The sequence below is a fragment of the Protopterus annectens genome, chromosome 8.part1 (genome assembly GCF_019279795.1).
Source record: "Protopterus annectens isolate FY-2018-M chromosome 8.part1, PAN1.0, whole genome shotgun sequence".
In the NCBI taxonomy this organism is placed as follows: domain Eukaryota; kingdom Metazoa; phylum Chordata; order Ceratodontiformes; family Protopteridae; genus Protopterus; species Protopterus annectens.
The window spans coordinates 9,698,178-9,720,016 of NC_056742.1; the positions used below are offsets into that span (position 1 = coordinate 9,698,178).

At 43.3% G+C, this 21,839-nt stretch overlaps 1 protein-coding gene across 1 annotated transcript in view; it reads left to right on the plus strand.

Moving 5' to 3' along the window:
• The window catches only part of ZFPM1 (zinc finger protein, FOG family member 1), a 1,358,773-nt gene that overhangs the window by 518,477 nt on the left and 818,457 nt on the right, over nt 1-21,839 (plus strand). The window contains exon 2 of the mRNA XM_044081656.1: nt 4,027-4,158. Within this exon, the coding sequence (XP_043937591.1) occupies nt 4,027-4,158 (132 nt within the window). The remainder of the gene's footprint in view (nt 1-4,026; nt 4,159-21,839) is intronic.

The window sequence follows — 21,839 nt, forward strand, 5'->3', positions numbered from 1 at the left end:
GGTTCTACAGCTGTTGGGTTCCATGGCAGTCTCCATCACCATTGTTCCCCTGGCCAGGTTTCACATGAGGCTTCTACAATGGCTACTGCTCACCCATTGGTATCCTTTTCAGCATCCTCTTTCAGCCATGATTCGAGTAACCCACAGGTGCAAACAGGATTTAAATTGGTGGATGACACACAATCTCTCTCAATGGTCTCGCTCTTTTTCCCCCCAGCAACCCGAGGCCACAGTGACCACGGACACCTCCCTGATGGGGTGGGGGGGCTATGTCCGGGACAGACAGTCCAAGGCACTTGGTCCCAACCGGAGGCCCATCTGCATGTCAGTGTTCTAGAGCTGAGGGCGGTGCTTCTGGCGTTGCAAGCATTCCATCCCCTGCTGCCATCTGGGGCAGTTGCGATTCAATCAGACAACATGGCAGTGGTCTGGTACATCAACAAGCAAGGTGGAACCAAATCTTACCCCCTTTATTGAGAGGCCATGAGGATTTGGCAATGGGCGATGGCTACCAACCATTTTCTTCTAGCAACGCACATTCCCAGGAGTTCCAACGTGATAGCAGACAGACTCAGCAGGTGCATTCTACAACCTCACGAGTGGTCCCTGAATCCCTTGATAGTGGCGGAGATCCTCCACCACTGGGGCCATCCTTGCTGCGACCTCTTTGCATCCCCGGCCAACTACAAATGCAGCAACTACTTCACCCTGATTCCCCCTCCGGGACAGTCACCCAGGGACGCTCTAGTCCACGATTGGCCCTCGGGTCTTCTCTACGCATTTCCACCCTTTCCTCTCATTCCCCAGTTTCTGAAGAAAGCCCGGCGGCTGAAGAGCAAGGTAATCCTCATAGCACCATATTGGCCACGACAGATTTGGTTGCCATTCCTTTGGTCACTCCTACTAGATCAACCATGGATCCTCCATCCAATCCCGGAGTTGATCTCACACCACAGAACTTGATTCATCCCAACCTGAACAACTTGAAGCTAACGGCTTGGCTACTCCAGTTCCCTTGATTGCCAGGCAGAATTATCTGTCTTTACCAGTACGTGATATTCTTATTGCTTCTCATAAGTCCTCCACTAGAATTACTTATCTGAGCAAGTGGAAAAGATTTACCTGTTGGCTGAAAGATAAACAAGTAGACCCCTTTTCAGCTATAAATTTCTGCTTTGCCTGGCAGGTTCCCTGACACTATCAAATAAGCTGAATGTTGCAATCTTTCCAGAATGTCATGGCTTGACTCTGTAGTTCCCTGTGCACTATGGATGCTGTCTCTTAAAAAGTCCAAAGGGAACTTTCTAGAGGGTGCCCAAATCTTTGTTATTGACTCATTTCATTTTAGAGGAGAATTTTACTCCAAAGCAATCCTGAGTTACCAAGTCCCTCAGCCTTTTCCTAAGAGTAAGCATAGCTACCATTGAGAGAGAAACATATTTCAGCTACTTCCATTTGATCAGTACCCAGGGACTGTATAGGTCAACTACTGAAGCTCAAGCTTTATCAGAAGGTTCCGCTTGTACTTCACATCCACAGGTACAGTGACCACAGAACAGTAGTAACTGCACCAGTATGACTGCATGTCTTGAGATCCAGTTTAAAGAAGAGATCCCAATGAGCTTGAATTGTTTTGCTCGTGGCAGCAGCTCTCCGTCCTGAGCTGAAGTATTCCACTATGATCCAGGAGAGAACCATGGTCACAGATTTGGAGGTATTGATGATATTCTTTCCAAGCTACATTACACTATGCAAGAAAATTATTAATTGTGTACTGAGAACAGTGATCACATTGGGACAATTAGGGCAATATCATGTAGAGAAAGCAGAGATCCACTTTCATTCTACCCAGACTGATTCTGTTCATTTATTGGCTGTTCCATAATATTCTTCCTATGAAAAAGAATAAATGGGAGTGGAAGTTAGACACTTATTTGGTGGAATCCACCATGAACACTTTTTAGTTAACACTGATGATATGGTCGTAGCTCAGGTCTATATTGAATCCGCGAATGTTGATAGTGTCGAATCTGACATTGTCAACACGTGAACAGTGAAACCGCAAAACATTGAAGAGGTAAATGGAAATCTCTGAAAGGGGAGATTTCCGTTTACTTTGATGTAGTGCGGTCTCGGAGTTGGTATATTTAAGTAGCGGGGGTGTGGGGGGCACAAAGGGGCTTTCCCCCCTGATTGCAGCAAGTAGTTTTGTTTCCTGACTTTTTATACTGTTTTTATTAGGTATTTGATGTTACTGAAGTTTGACGATATGGTGTCGACCATATTGTATTCGGAGTTCAGTAACTTCGAGTATCTAATATAGACCCATCGTCGTAGCTCACAGTCTAGGACTATAAGGCTAAACAGCACATTGTAGTGATTGTTGACACCTTTTTTCCCTGCGGTACATTCCATTGTTTGTTTCAGAAAACACAAAAATATATCTTTCTCAGATTTAAAAAAAAAAAGTCATAAAGGGCTGGTGAATCCCCATGACCATCTGGAGATCTGTATGTCATCATACAGTTTACCCTTTATGTCCTGTGGTCAGGACTGAAACCACATTTTATTTCTGAGAGTCAACTGCTGAAGAAGGTCTCCTCTCACACATTCTTGCAAATGTTCCCCTGAGGAGGCTGATGGATATGTTCCTTGCATGTTTTGAGCATGTCTTCTGGTCACCTTATTTAAAAATAGATCCAGAACCAACAGTATTCTAATTGCTGATCCACAGGTGCTGTAATTCCGTACTACAAGAAAAAAATCAATTCCGCCTTTGATACATTTCACGAAAGGTACCATTCAAAGATTTGAGGGTTAGAAGTTTATTGTTATGCTAGAACTTTGAATCCTTTCTATAAATAACTTGGACTAGAGAAATGGAGACTTGGCTAAGAGGGGTTAGGGAGGATCAAGCCAATGCAATCTGTCCCTTGTTGTGGGAAGAAATCTGCACCACATGGAAACACTTCAGTTGAGACTTGAAGGTCATTCTGCAACTCTGTGTGTGCTGCTCTGTATTAGCAGTGGGGAAGGGGGGAATCACACTACATGTGTCATGGTCACAGGTATGGGAGGGTGATGTTACACATATGTTATTATATGCTGTGCCCTCACATTAGGGACAATTCACCTTCTTTCAGTTTTGCTTCTTCAGAAAAGCAAAATAAATTGCATTTCTTGACTACTGTATACTGCCCTCTTAATGATTCTGAACTATGAGCCTTTTAGGGAAAGGACTGAGGGTCCGAATCAGAGGCAGAAGATACAAATAAAAATATTAAACACAAATGAAGTACATTAATTGGGCAAAAAAAAAGTCTGTTCTCCCTCTCCAGTGAACCTGCATTGTGCTGTTTCTTTCTTTTACATTTTGACTTCTCTTTCATCTTCCTCTCATATTTACCAAGTAGCTTTAACTGTGGCACATTTATATTCTTCTAACACTTCACCTGTCTCAGGCTCGAAGGCTGTTGTGCTGTTCTATTGTTTTCATTTTAAACCCACACCTTTGTTTATATAAATTATAATTTTTAAAATGCAGGTATTTGTTATGTCAGCAAAATTAGTTTGTTTTTGCAAGTAAAATAACTTTTTTCTTTTCAGATGACAGATCCGAAATGTTTGCATTAGGGCTTTCATTAAAATAAATGATGCTGCTATAATTTGTATAACTTGTTATGTTGTTAGGTGATTAATTTTAGCCTAAACTGATACTGGCTTTTGTGTGTGTCAGATATTCTGAACAATGTGTGTTTAATAAAAGTAACAGATTCACTAAAGAAAATTAAAAGTAAATTATTAAAACAAATATGTCATCTGTACTGATTGCAGGACACTCAATAACTTATTGAATACGTGAGTAATGTGTAACTAACTGCAGCCATACCTTTCAGATGCACATATAGTATAGTATAGCAAAGCCAAAGCCCAGCATGCATCATCTTTTGACCGTTACTGTTTATGAAAGATAGCGCAAGGACTGCTAGTTTAGCAGAGAATCTAATTTTCTGAAAAACATTTTAGGTCCCTTTGGTTCGATGGAAGAAGGAGAAGAGAGCTTTGGTGACGACAGGAGTTTATCAGAAAGAGAAGGCGGAACTTCAGACCTGGAGGGTTCTGAAGAGTGTGACTCTTCTAGCCCTACTTACAGTGAAGGTTGGTTCTTCTTTCTTTTTTTTTTTTTTAACTGAATGTATTTTCATTTGAGTGACTAATGGGTTCAACCTGATAACAGTACTTATTATTGCATCCACTATGTTAGGAATGTGAATTGTTCCTTTATGCCCTTTAACAGTAATACTTAATTATTAGCTGTTTGATGGTAGTGCACTGTACACAATCTTAAGTGTTGGCTGAGAGACTCATGGCATTAGTGACAGCCCAGCCTTGAGTAGGGCCAATGTTGTTTTGATTTTATCCCAGGTAGTCATGCTGTCTAAAGTTGGTTCATCAACTACCCTAGAACCCTATTGAAGTTCCCAGTTTATTTTATTTATTAATTTTATTTTATTTTACATTTGTTTACTGGGAAAGTCTGACTGGGTGTGAGCCCATTTTCAGTGGAGGCCTGGGAGAAAGTTCCACATGTAAAGTAGACAAAAAAATTACAAGAGAACATAGACAAGTTGGACAATATGTAAATAAAAATCTTATAACAATAGTTAAAAGAAAAAATATGCAGTGCATACAAGGATAGGACAAAATAGGAGTGTTACAGTTAACTGGCAGAATTTACATCTCTTTTCAGAATAGAAAATCTTCCACTGAGCTGCTCAACGTGGACATAAATACAGATGAGTGCTCCTAGGACAAACTCGGATTGTTGTAAAACCCCAGTGTACTTTCCCAATATGACTGACACACCTAATTAACAGGAATCCAAGAGTTAATGGCATCATTCCCAAGTAGAGAAATGCTTCTCTCTGAGTGTGACTTCCTGAAATTATATATATTATGGGGATTCCTGAGAACCAAAACAAGTCACTGTAATAACGATAATGCCAGCCTTCTCAATTTGTGTAACACTTATGAGTTCATTAATTTTACTAGAGATACTCTTACCAGTATTTATTAATAATACCATATTGCTTTGGTTGATATTCTGAAAATATGTTAACACATTTTGTGGCACACATTGACAGAAAACTGTTTCCAAAGAATTTTACTTTCGCTTTTAGATTTTTTCAAAGAAAAATATATACATCATAAGTAATGCAAACCAGGAAACAAAAAATCCAGGTGAAGAAGCTGGATTGGTCCCACTCACAAGTTCACTCCCTTTGCAACACACAAACTTGACTGATGTGTAATAAAGTTCACTTTATTAAATCCAACAAAACGATTCAACATAAGCTAAGCGCTTTCATCTAGGAAATCTAGACTTCATCAGATAACATGCCACTAATGCATACTTCCTTTTATAGTAACTCAACAGGAAGTGACATCATTAATTAAAACAATTAAGTAAATAAAAATCAGTGCAAATAGAATGTAAATAGTCCAAAAAGTAAATATATATATATATATATATATATATATATATATATATATATATATATATATATATATATATATGTAAATACAGATAAATAACCTTCTAGTAAGTAGCACAAACACCCCCCAGTATAAATACAGAACATATGTTTATCATTAAGTAAAAAATACATATTTATAAAAAATGTATATATGTATATGGTATAAAATTAATATGTTTTAAAAATATGTAAATTAATAAAAAATTGCTATTTTATTCAATAAATACCAAGGGAGGTTGTATTACCTAATGCCTTCAATTTCAGTAAGGGGCTAATAGAAATATTTTCATTTAGAGGTGGCCATTTCCCTGCATTTAATCGTAACTGCCAGTATAATTCTCTTTTTTTCTAACAGTAATGACCAAGCCCCTCATCTTATATCCATGCTGATACTATCTATGATAAAAAATTGAAATTTTTGGTTGTTTTCCATAATATGTTTGCTTAAAGCATTGGTCTTTTTTTTTTTATTCTTAATGTCATATAAGTGTTTATATATGCGGTTCCTTAACTTACGATTGGTTTTACCAATGTAGTAACAGGAACAGATCGTATACATAGCATAATATATGACCTTTTCTGAACAACAGTTATATTTCTGGTGAATCCTAATTTCCATATTGTTGATACAAAATTAATTACCCTCTTTAATATGTTTGGAATAATTACGTCTACCACATTTATTCGTAGAACCAACCTTATGGTTAAGATAGACATTTCTAGTCCCAAACATGTTTTTCTTTTTTTTGTTAACTATGCTAGCCAAGGACTCCTGTCTAGTCACCCTAGACCTAAAAGTAGCTTATCTGCATATCCCCATAAGAGAATCTTGCAGGAAATATCTACGTTTCAGGGCAGTCTCTATGCACATCAGTTCTCTTCACTTACCTTTGGCTTATCTACTGTGCCCAGGGTATTCACAAAGTGCCTGGCTCCAGCCATTGAATACTGCAGGCAGAGAAAAATTCAATTTTATCCATACTTGGACGATTGCCTGATTCAGGCTGATAGTCAGGAACTGCTACTTCAGCACCTGGCATTTGTAAAGAGGTTTCTAACTTCTCTGGGGTACACCATCAATGAAAATAAATCACATCTGGTGCCCAGCCAAAAGATTGTATTCCTGGGAGCAAGCTTGAACACAATTTCCCAGATGGGATTCCGTACTCCAGAAAGTCAGGTTTATTTGACAAACTACTTCAAACTAATGGCCACCAGAACCCAGCTATCTGCAAGAAAAATACTGCAAGCCGTAGGGTTCATGGCCTCATGTATTGTACTAATTCCATATGCAAGACTGCATATGAGGAAACTTCAAGGGTACTTAAAAAGTCTCTGGTGCCAACATTCTCAGTACCTGGAAACAATTATTCCTATCATTCTTTGTCTAAGGGCAGAGTTCCTTTGGTGGGCAGAGGCTTGCAACCACAACAAGGGACTCCTTTTCACTCAACCCCTCTCCGCCCAAACCCTGACAACAGACGCATCAGACTGTGCATGGTGGGCTCACATGGCTGGCAAATGCATTCAAGGCAAATGGAGCCCAGGACAAATTCACCTACATATCAATCAAAAAGAAATGTTAGCTGTACAGAATGCTCTGACAGCCTTCAAATAACTTATCCTTCCAGGACAACTCTTGATAAAGACAAACACCACAGTTATGTGGTACATAAACAATAAACAAGCAGGGGGAACTCATTCCTTCCCCTCTGCAGGTTAGCCATGGCCCTGTGGAACACAGCCTTAAGCAACCAAGTGCACCTGCAAGCTCAGTTCCTGCCAGGCAAACAAAATTCACTGGCAGATGACGTAAGCAGAAATTTACTGGACCCAGACGAGTGGAAACTAGAACTCAAATCATTCAAACTTACACCAGAGGTGGACCTCTTTGCCTCCCCCCAAAACCATCAATTGAGCAAATTTTGCACCACAAATCCCCACAGCCAAGAATGAAAAGTGGATGCCCTATCCTTTACATGGGAAAACCTCTCAATTTATGTCTTTCCCCCTCTGCCCCTCCTCTCAAAAGTACTACTCAAGATCAAACAGGACAAACCAAGGACAATCCTTATTGCACTGGACTGGCCCTGCCAGAACTGGTACCCACTCCTCCGCAGTCTGGCAGCAGTGTCACCCTGGCACCTACATCAGACCCCCTCCCTGCTGTCCCAGCAGGAGGGACAGATTTTGCATCCTCAGCTGCAAACCCTGAACTTTGCAGCCTGGCTTATTCCCTGAGTACACCCCCAGCAGCCCTCAGCAAACAGGTGCTAGACGTCATCCTTGAGGCCAGAAGGCCTAGTACCAGGAAATTCTATTCAGAAAAATGGAAAAGATACTGTTTTTGGAGCCATTCTCAAGGAAAGGACACAGTCGTGCCCACCTTACCTCAAATCCCAGATTACCTAGCAGAGCTGCTGCACAAAGGCCTATCCTTTTCTTCTATTAACATTCATGCCTTGGCCATCTCAGCTCATTATAATCCTGAGCCACCTCTCTTTTCTCACCCTCTGGTCAAACAATTCCTGAGAGGAGCTAACAATTTAAGACCCCCGAGGAGAGCTCCCACTCCTGCCTGGGACCTTAACTTTGTTCTAGAGAAGCTCACGCTTCCCTCTTTTGAGCCTGCTGCTATAGCACAGTTAAAATTCCTCTCTTGGAAAACAGCCTTACTTCTAGCCATCACTTCAGCAAAAAGAGTGTATGAGTTACAGGCACTAATGGGTGTGGAACCCTTCATTATTTTCCATGCTGACAGGGTTTCCCTCAGGACTAACCCATATTTTATGCCCAAGGTGGTATCCAGTGTGGCTCTTAACTAATCCATCAATTTACCAACCATTTCCCCTAATCCTCAGAATAAAGGGGAAAGGATCTTGCACTCTTTGGATGTACACAGACAACTCAGGTTTTACCTTGACAGGACTAAGCCTTTCAGAAAATATGACCAGCTGCTAGTCAGCTTTGCTACAGGGGCAGACGGCAAGGCATTTCTCAGGGGAGTCCCTGCCAGGAATATCCTGGAAGCTGCAACCTGGAGTTCCGTACACACCTTCACCTTCACCAAGCATTACCACTTACCTGTCTTTTCTAAATCCAGAGCTGGGTTTGCCACAGTAGTCTTACAACGCCTGCTAGCCATCCACCCTCCCTCAGCTTTGGGAATCAATCCAAGTGTGATGACTGCAACAGTGAAACACGAAGAATATAGTACAGTTGTGTACACTTACCATAAATGTAGATGTTCGAGTGTATTCACTGTTGCAGTCTTGGTTACCCTCCCTCCAGCCCCCTGACTCCTCTATGCTATCTACCTCTCATCTTTTTGGCCATATCTTATGGCGGTGGTATTTACTTTTTTACTGGAGGTGTTCCACACCATGTAATTGCTTCCTAATTTGGGGACTCCTGACATCTGGGGCAAGAAAAACAGATACAATGGCGTTGACTGCATGATGCTCTTCGTGTTTTACTTTTGCAGTCATCACATTTGGGTTATCTGCTTGCAGTAGCCCTCAGCCAGCCTGATTAACAAAGTCTTGGGTCCTGCGTCAGTTGCTGTCCCTTCTAACATGATGTCATGTCGTCAGGGGTATAAAACATGCAGCCGACACCATTACATCAGTATTTCTTGCTGTGCGGTGCCCGAAGCAGAAGCAGTTCACAAGTGCCGGTCGGCCGACTCCTGTAATTTTCGTTTTCGAGTTTCAGAACCAAAGTCTTCAACTAAAAGCTAAGTACCCTGTTGGGGAAACTTTTTCTTGCTCTAAACCAATGTCAGTAAAAGTAAATAATTGCATTACTGCGGTGGTGGTGCTGCGGTAGCGTTGTCGCCTCACAGTTAGACATTGCCCGTTCGATTCTCAGTTAGAGCGTCTTCTGTGTAGCGACATGCGTGACTGGGCATTCCTTCGTTGAAGGCTGTGCGTTAGGCCCGGCAAGCCAGTACGTAAAAATCTACTGCCAATCATTAGCGGACCGGAGTTCCTCTGTGGCAACCCCTAGCCGGGAAAAGCCGAAAGACACAAACAAACTTATGGAAAGCAAATACCTCATAAAGATTTTCACTCGTACTGTATTCCTTGCCTAGGCCCTGACCACGATGTACCTCGCTGTCAGTTTTGTGCCTTATTTAAACCACGAACTATCCATTGTCGGTATATTTTCGCTTCTAAATATTTTGGTGCTTGGTTCAATTGTCCTGATATGTCTTCGGTAAACAGTCCCAACTACCGACATTCCGAAAAACGCAAAGATAAAGACAGAGACAGGCCATCTAGGTCCAAAGTTGTCGACAATGCTTCTCCTAAGTCAGTCTCCAGTTCGCCGGTACTCAGTGAGGCACTTTCGCAGTCCCTGATACTCACTAGTTCAGATGTTCATCGTGCATACAGCTGCAGTAATCACAGATGGGTTCTCTGCCGTCAGGCGGTCCCTCGGTCGGCCGAATTCCAAAGTCTTGGTCCGGCGTCGGTTGTCGTCGCTTTCTCTTCTGACGTCAGTGAGGCCAGAGTATATAAGACACAACCGACGCCATGTTCTTCAGTCTTTTTTGCCGCGCGGTGCCCGAAGCAGAAGCAGTTCACAAGTGCCGGTCGGCCAGCTCCTGAATTACGAAAATTTTGGAAAACGAAGTCTTCATTAAAGCTAAGTACCCCGTTGGGGAAACTTTTCTTGCCTCAGACCGATGTCAGAAAAAGTTAATAATTGTATTTCTTGTGGGAAGCAAATACCGCATAAGGTTTTCCATTCCCTCTGCATACCTTATTTGGGCCTAGACCACGACGTCTCGGGCTGTCGCTTTTGCGCTACCTTCAATAAACGCACTATTAAGCGTCGGGCGGAGTTCGCCCAGCACTACTTTGGTAAAGCTTTTGATTATAAAATGTCGTCGGACACTCCGACTACCGTCTTGTCCAAAAAACGCAAGGAAAAGGACCGACACGCGAGGCCCGCGGTCCCCGCCGACACCACGCCAAAATAGGCTACACGTGGTCCGGTTCTCAGCGAGACGCCTTTGCAGTCCCTGACTACCGACGACACTCCTTTGGTGGTGTCCTCTGTACCCGAGACCGCTGGGACCTCGGCCCTTTCCCAGACTACAACCGAAGCCTTTGCTAATGTTGAGCCTACTAATGTGGACAGGTCCACCTCCACCCATGGTGTATTTAGGCCCTCATCTTCTTTTTCAGTTAAGGCCTTTACTAAATCCAAAGCAGCCAGGCATCCCACGAGGCCTGTTGCACAGGGCCCATCTCCAGGTCCCATGCCTAAAAAACAGATGCTTAAAATGGCTGAGGATTTAATTACTCTTATCAGAGGTTCTCAACCCCCTCCAGACAAGAGACCCAGAGTGGAGGAAGATTCCCCCTCTTCTGATCAGGGATCCATTTTATCAGAACATTCTGATGCAGAGGAACACTCTTACTCTCCCTTTGAGGATTCGGATGCAGAACAGTCCATTCCTTCTGTATCCCCTCCTGAGGATTTTTCCTTTGGGGAAACCTTGCACACCTTGAGGGAACACTTCCATTGGGAAGGCCAAGACTTTTCAGATTCCAAGAAAAGACTTAGGGAATTTCTTTTGTTACCTCAACACAGACCACTAGCTATACCCCCTGTTTTGGACATACTGGATGATGTCTATTCGGAGGCTTGCCTTAACCCGGATTCTCTGCCTCCTGCACCAGTCAAACCTGATAGGTATTATAGAGTACCCAGCTCTCACCAATTTCTCTTCAAAAGCCATAATGCTGACCCTGAAACCATTTCACAAGGCCCCAAGGGATTGAAGGCCTCCACTGCCAAGAATCCACTTCCTGCAGAAAGGGAATCAAGATCTTTAGAAAGGTGGGGTAAAAAGGTATATACCTCGGCCACCCTAGCCATGAGGGCCTTAAATTGTCAGTTTCATATGCTTAAATATCAACAGTTCCTGTTATCACAATTAAGGAACAAAATGTCTCAACCTGAACAACCAGATTTAAAGGAGTTACAGGATATGATGCATAGTGCAGAGCAAGTGGGTAAACACACTTTACAATGTGGTTATGATGCCCTAGAGGCTTCAAGTAGAGCTGCTACGGGATCAGTCATTCGCAGACATGCTTGGCTTAGAGAACAAAACTTGCCTGATCATGTGAAAGCTAAACTTCTAGATGCTCCTTTACAAAAGGATGTGCTGTTTGGTACTAATGCTGAGGAGATATTACGGAAAATGAAGAAAAAGCCAAATCCATGCAAACTGTCAAAACCTTTTTCCAGGTCCAACCACCACATTTTAGCAGAAATTGGCCTTCAAAGAACTGGTCCTTTCCAGCCACTGACAAGCCCCAAAGAGGTAGATACAGACGCACAAGGGGCAGAGGGCAATCACAAGGATCATATAGAGGACGACAATGGCAAACTCCAGCACCAAGAGGTGGCGAGGACAGTGCACAACAATACAGGAAGCAACCCAATGACTCCCTCATTTCCATGCCAAGCACGTCTCAGCTGGCAGCACCTTTGGGAGGAAAGCTAGCATTATTTGCAAACAATTGGCATATTGTCACAACAGACAAATGGATCCTGGACATTATAAACAGAGGCTACAAATTTCATTTCCACACTCTTCCAAAATGAGAGGCATGCCAAACCTGCCACAGAATCAAAGGGCAGAGGCACAACTACAAATTTCAAAGCTCTTAAGCATGAGAGCTATTCAAGAGGTACCTTCTCACGAACAAGGTCAAGGTTTTATTCAAGGCTTTTTCTGGTACCAAGGAAAGGAACCAACTGGAGACCCATTTTGGACTTATCCATCCTAAACACATTTCTACTGCACCAAAATTCAAGATGCTCACATTACAGCAACTTCTTCCCATGCTGGGCAAGGAGTTTTGGCTGGTAACATTGGACCTCAAGGAGGCATACCTGCATGTCCCAATCAGACAAAGCTGCAGAAGATACCTCAGATTTCTTGCAGGTTCAATCCACTATCAATTCTCTGCATTGCCCTTTGGCTTATCTACTGCGCCCAGAGTATTCACAAAGTGCCTGGCATCAGTGATTGCCTACTGCAGACTTCAAGGGATACAAATTTACCCTTATTTGGACGACTGCCTGATCCAAGTGGACAGCAAGCACATACTTCTGGAACATCTGACATATGTGACACGGCTATTGCATGCCCTGGGATTCACAATCAACAAAGAGAAATCAAGGCTAACACCATCTCAGAAAATAACCTTCCTGGGTGCCAACTTGGACACAAACACCCAGATGGCCTATCTTACGCCAGAAAAACAAGGGCAACTATCTCAGTACTTCAAAATACTAGCAAAAAGTACCAGGCTTACTGCAAGGAAAATCCTGCAGGCTCTGGGATTCATGGCATCTTGCATTCTTTTAATCCCATGTGCAAAGCTGCATATGAGGAAACTTCAATGGTACCTAAAAAACCTATGGTCTCAACACAGTCACAGTTTGGAAACAATACTACCAATAATCCCATGTTTGCAAAAGGAATTTCTATGGTGGGCCCAAGCATGTCAAGCAAACACAGGCCTCCCATTCTGCAAACCTCAAGCAGAGCAAGTTATCACAACAGACGCCTCAGATTACGCTTGGGGGGCGCACATGACAGACAGGTGCATCCAGGGCAAATGGTCCCAAAAGAAAAGCACCTCCACATCAATCAAAAAGAAATGCTAGCAGTAATAAATGCAATTACAGCTTTCAAGGACTTCCTGTATCCAGGACAATTACTCATAAGAACAGACAACACCACAGTAATGTGGTACATAAACAAACAAGGAGGAACACACTCATACCCCTTGTGCAGACTAGCCATGACCCTTTGGAACTTGGCTCTGGAATGGCAAATCGAACTTCAAGCACAGTACCTGCCAGGATTGGAAAACACACTGGCAGACAAATTAAGCAGAAATATGACAGATCCACACGAATGGAAGTTACATCTGCAGGTGTTTGCAGAAATAACCCAAATGTGGGGGAGGCCAGACATAGATCTTTTTGCCTCCCACAGGAATCATCAATTGGAAAAGTTTTGTTCGAGGACCTTTCATCCAAAGGCCTGGAGAGTGGACGCCCTTTCATTCAGTTGGACAGCATGGACAGTTTACGCATTCCCACCTCTGCCTCTTCTGCCCAAGGTACTTTTGAAAGCAAGAGCAGACAGACCGAAGATGATACTGATTGCTCCAGATTGGCCAAGGCAACACTGGTACCCATTGCTGAGGAGCCTAACACATACTCCTCCCTGGTCCCTGCCTTTAATGCCACTCCTGCTGACTCAGCACAGTTACAAAACTCTCCACAGTCAGCTGAAAACACTCAATCTCGCTGCATGGAAAATTCCTTAACACCACAAAAGACCCTACTCTCCAAGGAGGTGCAGGGTGTCATTTTGGAGGCCAGAAGACCATCTACTAGAAAAGCTTACTCCACAAAATGGAAGCGGTTTTGTTCTTGGAATGCAAAAAAAGGCCAGGACCCTAGAAAACTGAACTTGCCTCAGGTATTACAGTATCTAGCTGAGCTGCTGAACAGTGGACTTTCATTTTCTTCCATAAAAATCCATGCCTCAGCTATTTCTGCAGAATACAACACGGATCCTCCTTTATTTTCTCACCCACTCTTACGGCAGTTCCTCAGAGGGGCTAAGAATATTAGACCACCAAGGAAACAACCAATACCAGCCTGGGATCTTAATTATATACTAGAAAAATTAACATTGCCTCCTTTTGAACCAGCTGCCTCAACAGATTTGCAATATTTGTCCTGGAAAACTGCCTTCCTTCTGGCTATCACTTCAGCTCGTAGAGTTTCGGAATTACAGGCCCTCATGGCGGTGCAGCCCTTTCTCATTTTCCATCAGGACAGGGTCTCCCTTCGTACCAACCCATCTTTTATGCCTAAAGTGGTATCTAGGGTAGCTTTAAATCAAGCCATACACCTTCCTACCTTTTACCCCAATCCTCAAAACAAAGGGGAAAGGCTGCTACATTCCTTAGACATCCATAGGCAGCTACGTTACTATTTGGACAGAACAAAGTCCTTCAGGAAATCAGAACAACTCTTTGTGTCCTATGCTGTAGGGGCTCAAGGGAAGCCAGTTTCCAAGCAGACTATTTCAAAGTGGATAGGCCACTGCATACGGTTTTGTTATTCCTATCATGGGAAATCTGTTCCTACAGGTATAAGATCACACTCCACCAGGGCCACAGCTACCTCTACAGCCTTCCTCAGAGGAGTTCCTACCAAAGATATTCTGGAGGCAGCCACTTGGAGTTCTGTACATACCTTCACAAAACACTACCACCTGCCTTTATATTCCAGGACAAGAGCAGGCTTTGCCACTGCTGTTTTGCAGGGCATTCTGGCTCAACCCAGTTCCTCCTAGTACCTACCACCTTGTGCGTAGCTTTGGGATTCTACCCATCTGTGATTACTGCAGCTGTATGCACGATGAACATAGTACAGTTTTGTACCTACCATAAATGTAGATGTTTGAGTGCTAATACAGCTGCAGTACAGGTTTCCCTCCTTCCCCACTTGGTAAAGGCATGGGGCCTAACAACCTCTTCATACAGCCTGACTGGGTTATCCTTCTAAGGTTTATTTGCTTGCAACCACTGTTTTTGGATTGTATTGCATTACATGTATACGCATATAAGCATAATTTATGTATTGCCTTCTTTCGGGGGGCACCTGACATCTGGGGCAAGAAAGACTGAAGAACATGGCGTCGGCTGTGTCTTATATACTCTGGCCTCACTGACATCAGAAGAGAAAGCGACGACAACCGACGCCGGACCAAGACTTTGGAATTCGGCCGACCGAGGACCTTGACGGCAGAGAACCCATCTGTGATTACTGCAGCTGTATTAGCACTCGAACATCTACATTTATGGTAGGTACAAAACTGTACTATTCGCAGGCCTCTACTGAGACCCTTTCTGAGTCCGGTATGCTGCGAGATGCTTCAGCTGTAGAACCTGTAGATGTCTCTACCTTGGATGGGTCTGGAGCTGCTGCTCAGGCACCAGCTTCTGAGGGTGTATTCAGGCCTACTGACTTGCGTATTAAACCAACACCATCTTCTTCTTCAAGGCCTAAAACTCGAACCATGCCTAGAAAACTGACGCCCAGACCTCATGGACAGGCCTCTATGCCTAAAAAAACAAATGATAAGAATGGCTGAAGACCTTATTACTTTAATCAGGGGAAGCCAGCCTTCCCCCTCTAAGAGACCTAGGACTGAGTTTGCTTATGATACTCCTGACCAGGATTCTGAATTTTCTGTTTCCTCTGATGACAGGGATTTACCCTTATCTACCTATCAGGATTCTGATGCTGAGGATTCTATTCCCTTTGCCCCCCCCGCCCAGAAGATTTCTCTTTTGCTGAAACCTTGCATACTCTCAGGGAGCCTTTTCATTGGGAAGGGCAGGATTTATCTGATTCTAAAAAGAGGCTTAGGGATTTTGTATTCCTGCCCCAGTACAGGCCTTTAGCCATACCTCCTGTACTAGACATTGTTGATGATGCCTTTTCGGAATCTAGCTTGGCCCCTGACTCTTTACCTCCTGCTCTCAGAAAATCTGATAGATATTACAGGGTCCCTGACTCTCACAAGTTCCTTTTTAAAAATCCTACTACGGATCCTGAGACCATTTCACAGGGACCCAAGGGCATTAAAGCTACTACTGCCAAAAATCCTACCTCCTCTGATAGAGACTCCAGTGTGCTGGATAGATGGGGTAAGAAGGTATACACTTCTGCAACTTTAGCCATTAGGGCCTTAAACTGCCAGTTTCATATGTTAAAGTATCAGCAGCATATGATTTGGTTGCTTAAATAGAAAATACATCTTCGATATATATTTGAGAATATTATAAAAGGACAGAGTATGAGAATCTCACATTTAAATGTTCAAGAACAGGGATTCCAACAGGAAATTAACAAATTTAAACTTAGACTCACTCAGCGAGGATATACAGAGCAAGAGTTTACTAAAGGCTTGGAGAATATAGGAGATTTAAGACAGAGTAAGGCAACACCGTATTTTTCAGAGCATATTTGTAATCAAATTCAGAGGATGAATAACTATAAACACATGAGAATACCTTTGTATTATACCAATGACAGGGAAGTGGTGATGGATATTATAAATAAACATTGGCGCATTCTCACTAGTGACGAGGATATAAAAATGATAGTAGGTGAAAAACCTAGTTTTCAGTACAAGAATAAATCTAATTTGAAAAAACTTTTATGTTATCCAAATAAGAATGTTGACCATCAGAATCATTTTGGAACAAGCCCATGTGGGAAATGTGGATACTGCCAATATATATACACTGGCAGTTCTTTTATCCATCCAGATATTGATAAAATCTTCTACTTTCATGTTTCAGCCTCCTGTGATACTGAGAATGTAGTGTACCTTGCGACCTGTCAAAAATGTGGAGCTTACTACGTTGGAAAAACCAATAGGAAGCTCCGAACTAGGATAAGGGAGCATTTATATGCCATAAGATAGGACATATAACAAATGCTCTAGCGAAACATGTAAACAATGAGGGGACTGACCATACCTTTAGATTTATGGCAATAGATTATATAACTCCATTAGTAACCTTCCTGGGTGCCAACTTGGACACAAACACCCAGATGGCATACCTTACGCCAGAAAAACAGGGGCAACTATCTCAGTACTTCAAAATACTAGCAAAAAGTATCAGGCTTACTGCAAGGAAAATCCTGCAGGCTCTGGGATTCATGGCATCTTGCATTCTTCTAATCCCATGTGCAAAGCTGCATATGAGGAAACTTCAATGGTACCTAAAAAATCTATGGTCTCAACACAGTCACAGTTTGGAAACAATAATACCAATAATTCCATGTTTGCAAAAGGAATTTCTATGATGGGCCCAAGCATGTCAAGTAAACACAGGCCTTCCATTCTGCAAGCCTCAAGCAAAACAAGTCATAACCACAGACGCCTCAGATTACGCCTGGGGGCGCACATGAAGGACAGGTGCATTCAGGGCAGATGGTCCCAAAAGGAAAAGCACCTTCACATCAATCAAAAAGAAATGCTAGCAGTAATAAATGCAATTACAGCTTTCAAGGACTTCCTGCATCCAGGACAATTACTGATAAGAACAGACAACACCACAGTAATGTGGTACATAAACAAACAAGGAGGAACACATTCATACCCCTTGTGCAGACTAGCCATGACTCTTTGGAACTTGGCTCTGGAAAGACAAATCGAACTTCAAGCACAGTACTTGCCAGGATTGGAAAACACACTGGCAGACAATCTAAGCAGAAATATGACAGATCCACACGAATGGAAGTTACATCCTCAGGTGTGTACAGAAATAATCCAAGTGTGGGTGAGGCCAGACATAGATCTTTTTGCCTCCCACAGGAATCATCAATTGGAAAAGTTTTGTTCAAGGACCTTTCATCCAAAGGCCTGGAGAGTGGGCGCCCTTTCATTCAGTTGGACAGCATGGACAGTTTACGCATTCCCACCTCTGCCTCTTCTGCCCAAGGTGCTTTTGAAAGCAAGAACAGACAAACCGAGGATGATACTGATTGCTCCAGATTGGCCAAGGCAACACTGGTATCCACTCCTGAGGAGCCTAACACATACTCCTCCCTGGTCCCTGCCTCTAATGCCTCTTCTGCTGACTCAGCACAGCTACAAAACTCTTCACAGTCAGCTGAAAACACTCAATCTCGCTGCATGGAAAATTCCTTAACACCACAATAGACCCTACTCTCCAAGGAGGTGCAGGATGTCATTTTGGAGGCCAGAAGGCCATCTACTAGAAAAGCTTACTCCAAAATGGAAGCGGTTTTGCTCTTGGAATGAGAAAAGAGGCCAGGACCCTAGAAAACTGAACTTGCCTCAGGTATTACAGTATCTAGCTGAGCTGCTGAACAGTGGACTTTCATTTTCCTCCATAAAAATACATGCATCAGCCATTTCTGCAGAATTCAACACGGACCCCCCTTTATTTTCTCACCCACTCTTACGACAGTTCCTCAGAGGGGCTAAGAATATAAGACCTCCAAGGAAGCAACCAATACCAGCCTGGGACCTTAATTACATATTAGAAAAATTAACATTGCCTCTTGAACCAGCTGCCTCAACAGATTTGCAATATTTGTCCTGGAAAACAGCCTTCCTTCTGGCCATCACTTCAGCTCGTAGGGTTTCTGAACTACAGGCCCTCATGGCGGTGCAGCCCTTCCTCATTTTCCATCAGGACAGGGTTTCCCTTCGTACCAACCCATCATTTATGCCAAAAGTGGTATCCAGGGTAGCCTTAAATCAAGCCATACACCTCCCTACCTTTTATCCCAATCCTCAAAACAAAGGGGAAAGGCTGCTACACTCTTTAGACATCCATAGGCAGCTATGTTATTATTTGGACAGAACAAAGTCCTTCAGGAAATCAGAACAACTTTTTGTGTCCTATGCTGTAGGGGCTCAAGGGAAACCAGTTACAAAACAGACTATTTCCAAGTGGATTGGCCACTGCATACGGTTTTGTTATTCCTATCATGGGAAATCTGTTCCTACAGGTATCAGATCACACTCCACCAGGGCCACAGCTACCTCTACAGCCTTCCTCAGAGGAGTTCCTACCAAAGATATTTTGGAGGCAGCCACTTGGAGTTCTGTACATACCTTCACAAAACACTACCACCTGCCTTTATATTCCAGAACAAGAGCAGGCTTTGCCACTGCTGTTTTGCAGGGCATTCTGGCTCAACCCAGTTCCTCCTAGTACCTACCACCCTATGCATAGCTTTGGGACTCTACCCATCTGTGATTACTGCAGCTTGTATGCACGATGAACATAGTACAGTTTTGTACCTACCATAAATGTAGATGTTCGAGTGCTAATACAGCTGCAGTACAGGTTTCCCTCCCTCCTTCCCCACTTGGTAAAGGCATGGGGCCTAACAACCTCTTCATACTACCTGACTGGGTTATCCTGCTATGTTTTATTTGCTTGCATCCACTGATTTTGGATTATATTGCATTGCTTGTATATGTATATAAGCATTATTTATGTATTGCCTTCCTTTTGGGGGCACCTGACATCTGGGGCAAGAAAGACTGAAGAACATGGCGTCGGCTGTGTCTTATATACTCTGGCCTCACTGACGTCAGAAGAGTAAGCGACGGCAACCGACGCCGGACCAAGACTTTGGAATTCGGCCGACCGAGGGACCGCCTGATGGCAGAAAACCCATCTGTGATTACTGCAGCTGTATTAGCACTCGAACATCTACATTTATGGTAGGTACAAAACTGTACTTTCCTCAGAGGGGCCAAAAATTTAAGACCACCCAGAAGAGCTCCATCTCTGCCTGGGACCTTAACTCTGTATTGGAGAAACTCACTCTCCCTCCTTTCAAGCCAGCTGCTACTGCAGACTTAAAATTCCTTTCTTGGAAAACAGCTTTCCTTTTAGCAATCACTTCAGCTAGAAGGGTATCTGAATTACAGGCCCTTATGGCAGTGGAGCCTTTCATCATCTTTCATGCGGACAGGGTGTCCCTCGGGACCAATCCCTCCTTCATGCCCAAGGTGGTATCCAGTGTGGCCCTTAATCAGTCCATTCATTTGCCAACCTTCTTTCCTAATCCACAGAACAAAGGAGAATGGATACTGCACTCCTTAGATATGTACAGACAACTTAGATTCTACTTGGACAGGACTAAACCTCAAAGGAAATCTGAACAATTGCTGGTGGCATTTGCTGCAGGGGCAGAGGGGAAGGCTATTTCAAAGCAAACCATTTCCAAATGGATAGGCCATTGCATTAATTTCTGCCACAAGCACCATGGAAAACCTATCCCACAGGGGATCAGACCCCACTCAACCAGGCTGCATCTACCTCTACAGCCTTTCTCAGAGGCGTCCCTACTAGGGACATCTTAGAAGCTGCTACCTGGAGTTCTGTACATACTTTCACCAACCATTACCATCTGCCAATTTTCTCTAAATCCAGAGCTGGCTTTGCCACTGCAGTCTTGCAGGGCCTTTTAGCTGGTCCTAATGCTATCTAAATTCCTCCTCCCATCCTTAGCTTTGGGAATCTAACCAAATGTGATGACTGCAACAGTGAAACATGAAGAACATAGTACAGTTGTGTACACTTACCATAAATGTAGATGTTCGAGTGCATTCACTGTTGCAGTCCTGGTTACCTTCCCTCCAGCCCCCCACCACTTCTTCTTTTGGTTGTACCTCTACTCTCCTTTACTATGCTCAAAAGCTTTTTGGTTCATAGGTTCATAGGTTCATAAGGTGGTACTGGGCTATCGGCCCTAAGGCTTATGCAAGCCTAGCCATAACAATTCCCTGGAAATATTTTCCCACAATATTTACTTCTCAGGGCCCCTATCTAGCAGGGCGACTGACATGATCCACGGGGTGAATTTCCTATCTCCCATCCAATCATCAAGGTTCCTTTTGAAGAGGGCCAATGAGGTGCTCTGCTTGACATGTATGGGCAGTCTATTCCAGAGTATGGGGAGTCTCTGGGTCAGGAACCTATCCCTCCAGCATGTTTTGTTCATTGTGATGATAAGGTTTAGATCCCTGGAGCATGTGGCTCTGAGGGATTGGGATTTCTTTAAGTGGAGCATGTCCAACAGCTCAGGGTTTGACATGGCCTTGTATGTTAAGCAGAGATCGCCTCTGAGTAGACGATATGCCACAGAGTATAGCTGGAATTTTTTTAGACGGTTAGCATATGGCATCTGCTTTAGGCCTGCAATTCTTTTAGTGAGGTATTTCTGTGGCCTTTCCAGCTGTTGCAGATGTCTTGTGAGGTACATACCAAATGGGGCATTATACTCTATAATGGGTCTAATGAGGGACGAGTACAGTGGGACAATGACCTCCTTTTTTCTGGATGAAAAGCCCTTAGTGATGAGGTGTGCCACATAGAAGGATTTCCTGACTGTTGTGGCGATGTGGTTATCGAAAGTGAGACCACTGTCCACTTGTGTCCCTAAGTCACTCATCACACTTTCGATGTTTAGTGTCCTGCCACCTATGTGGTAGTTCATGGGTACATGTTTTTTTCCAGAGGGGATGACTATACATTTCTTGGCATTAAGCTTGAGCCCATGGCTCTGTCACCAGGCATCTGTTTCTGTGTATTTGCTTTTTTGTTGGAGGTATAACCTTGTTTATTTATAGATTGAATTACTTCCCATTAGGGGGGCACCTGACATCTGGGGCAAGAAAAA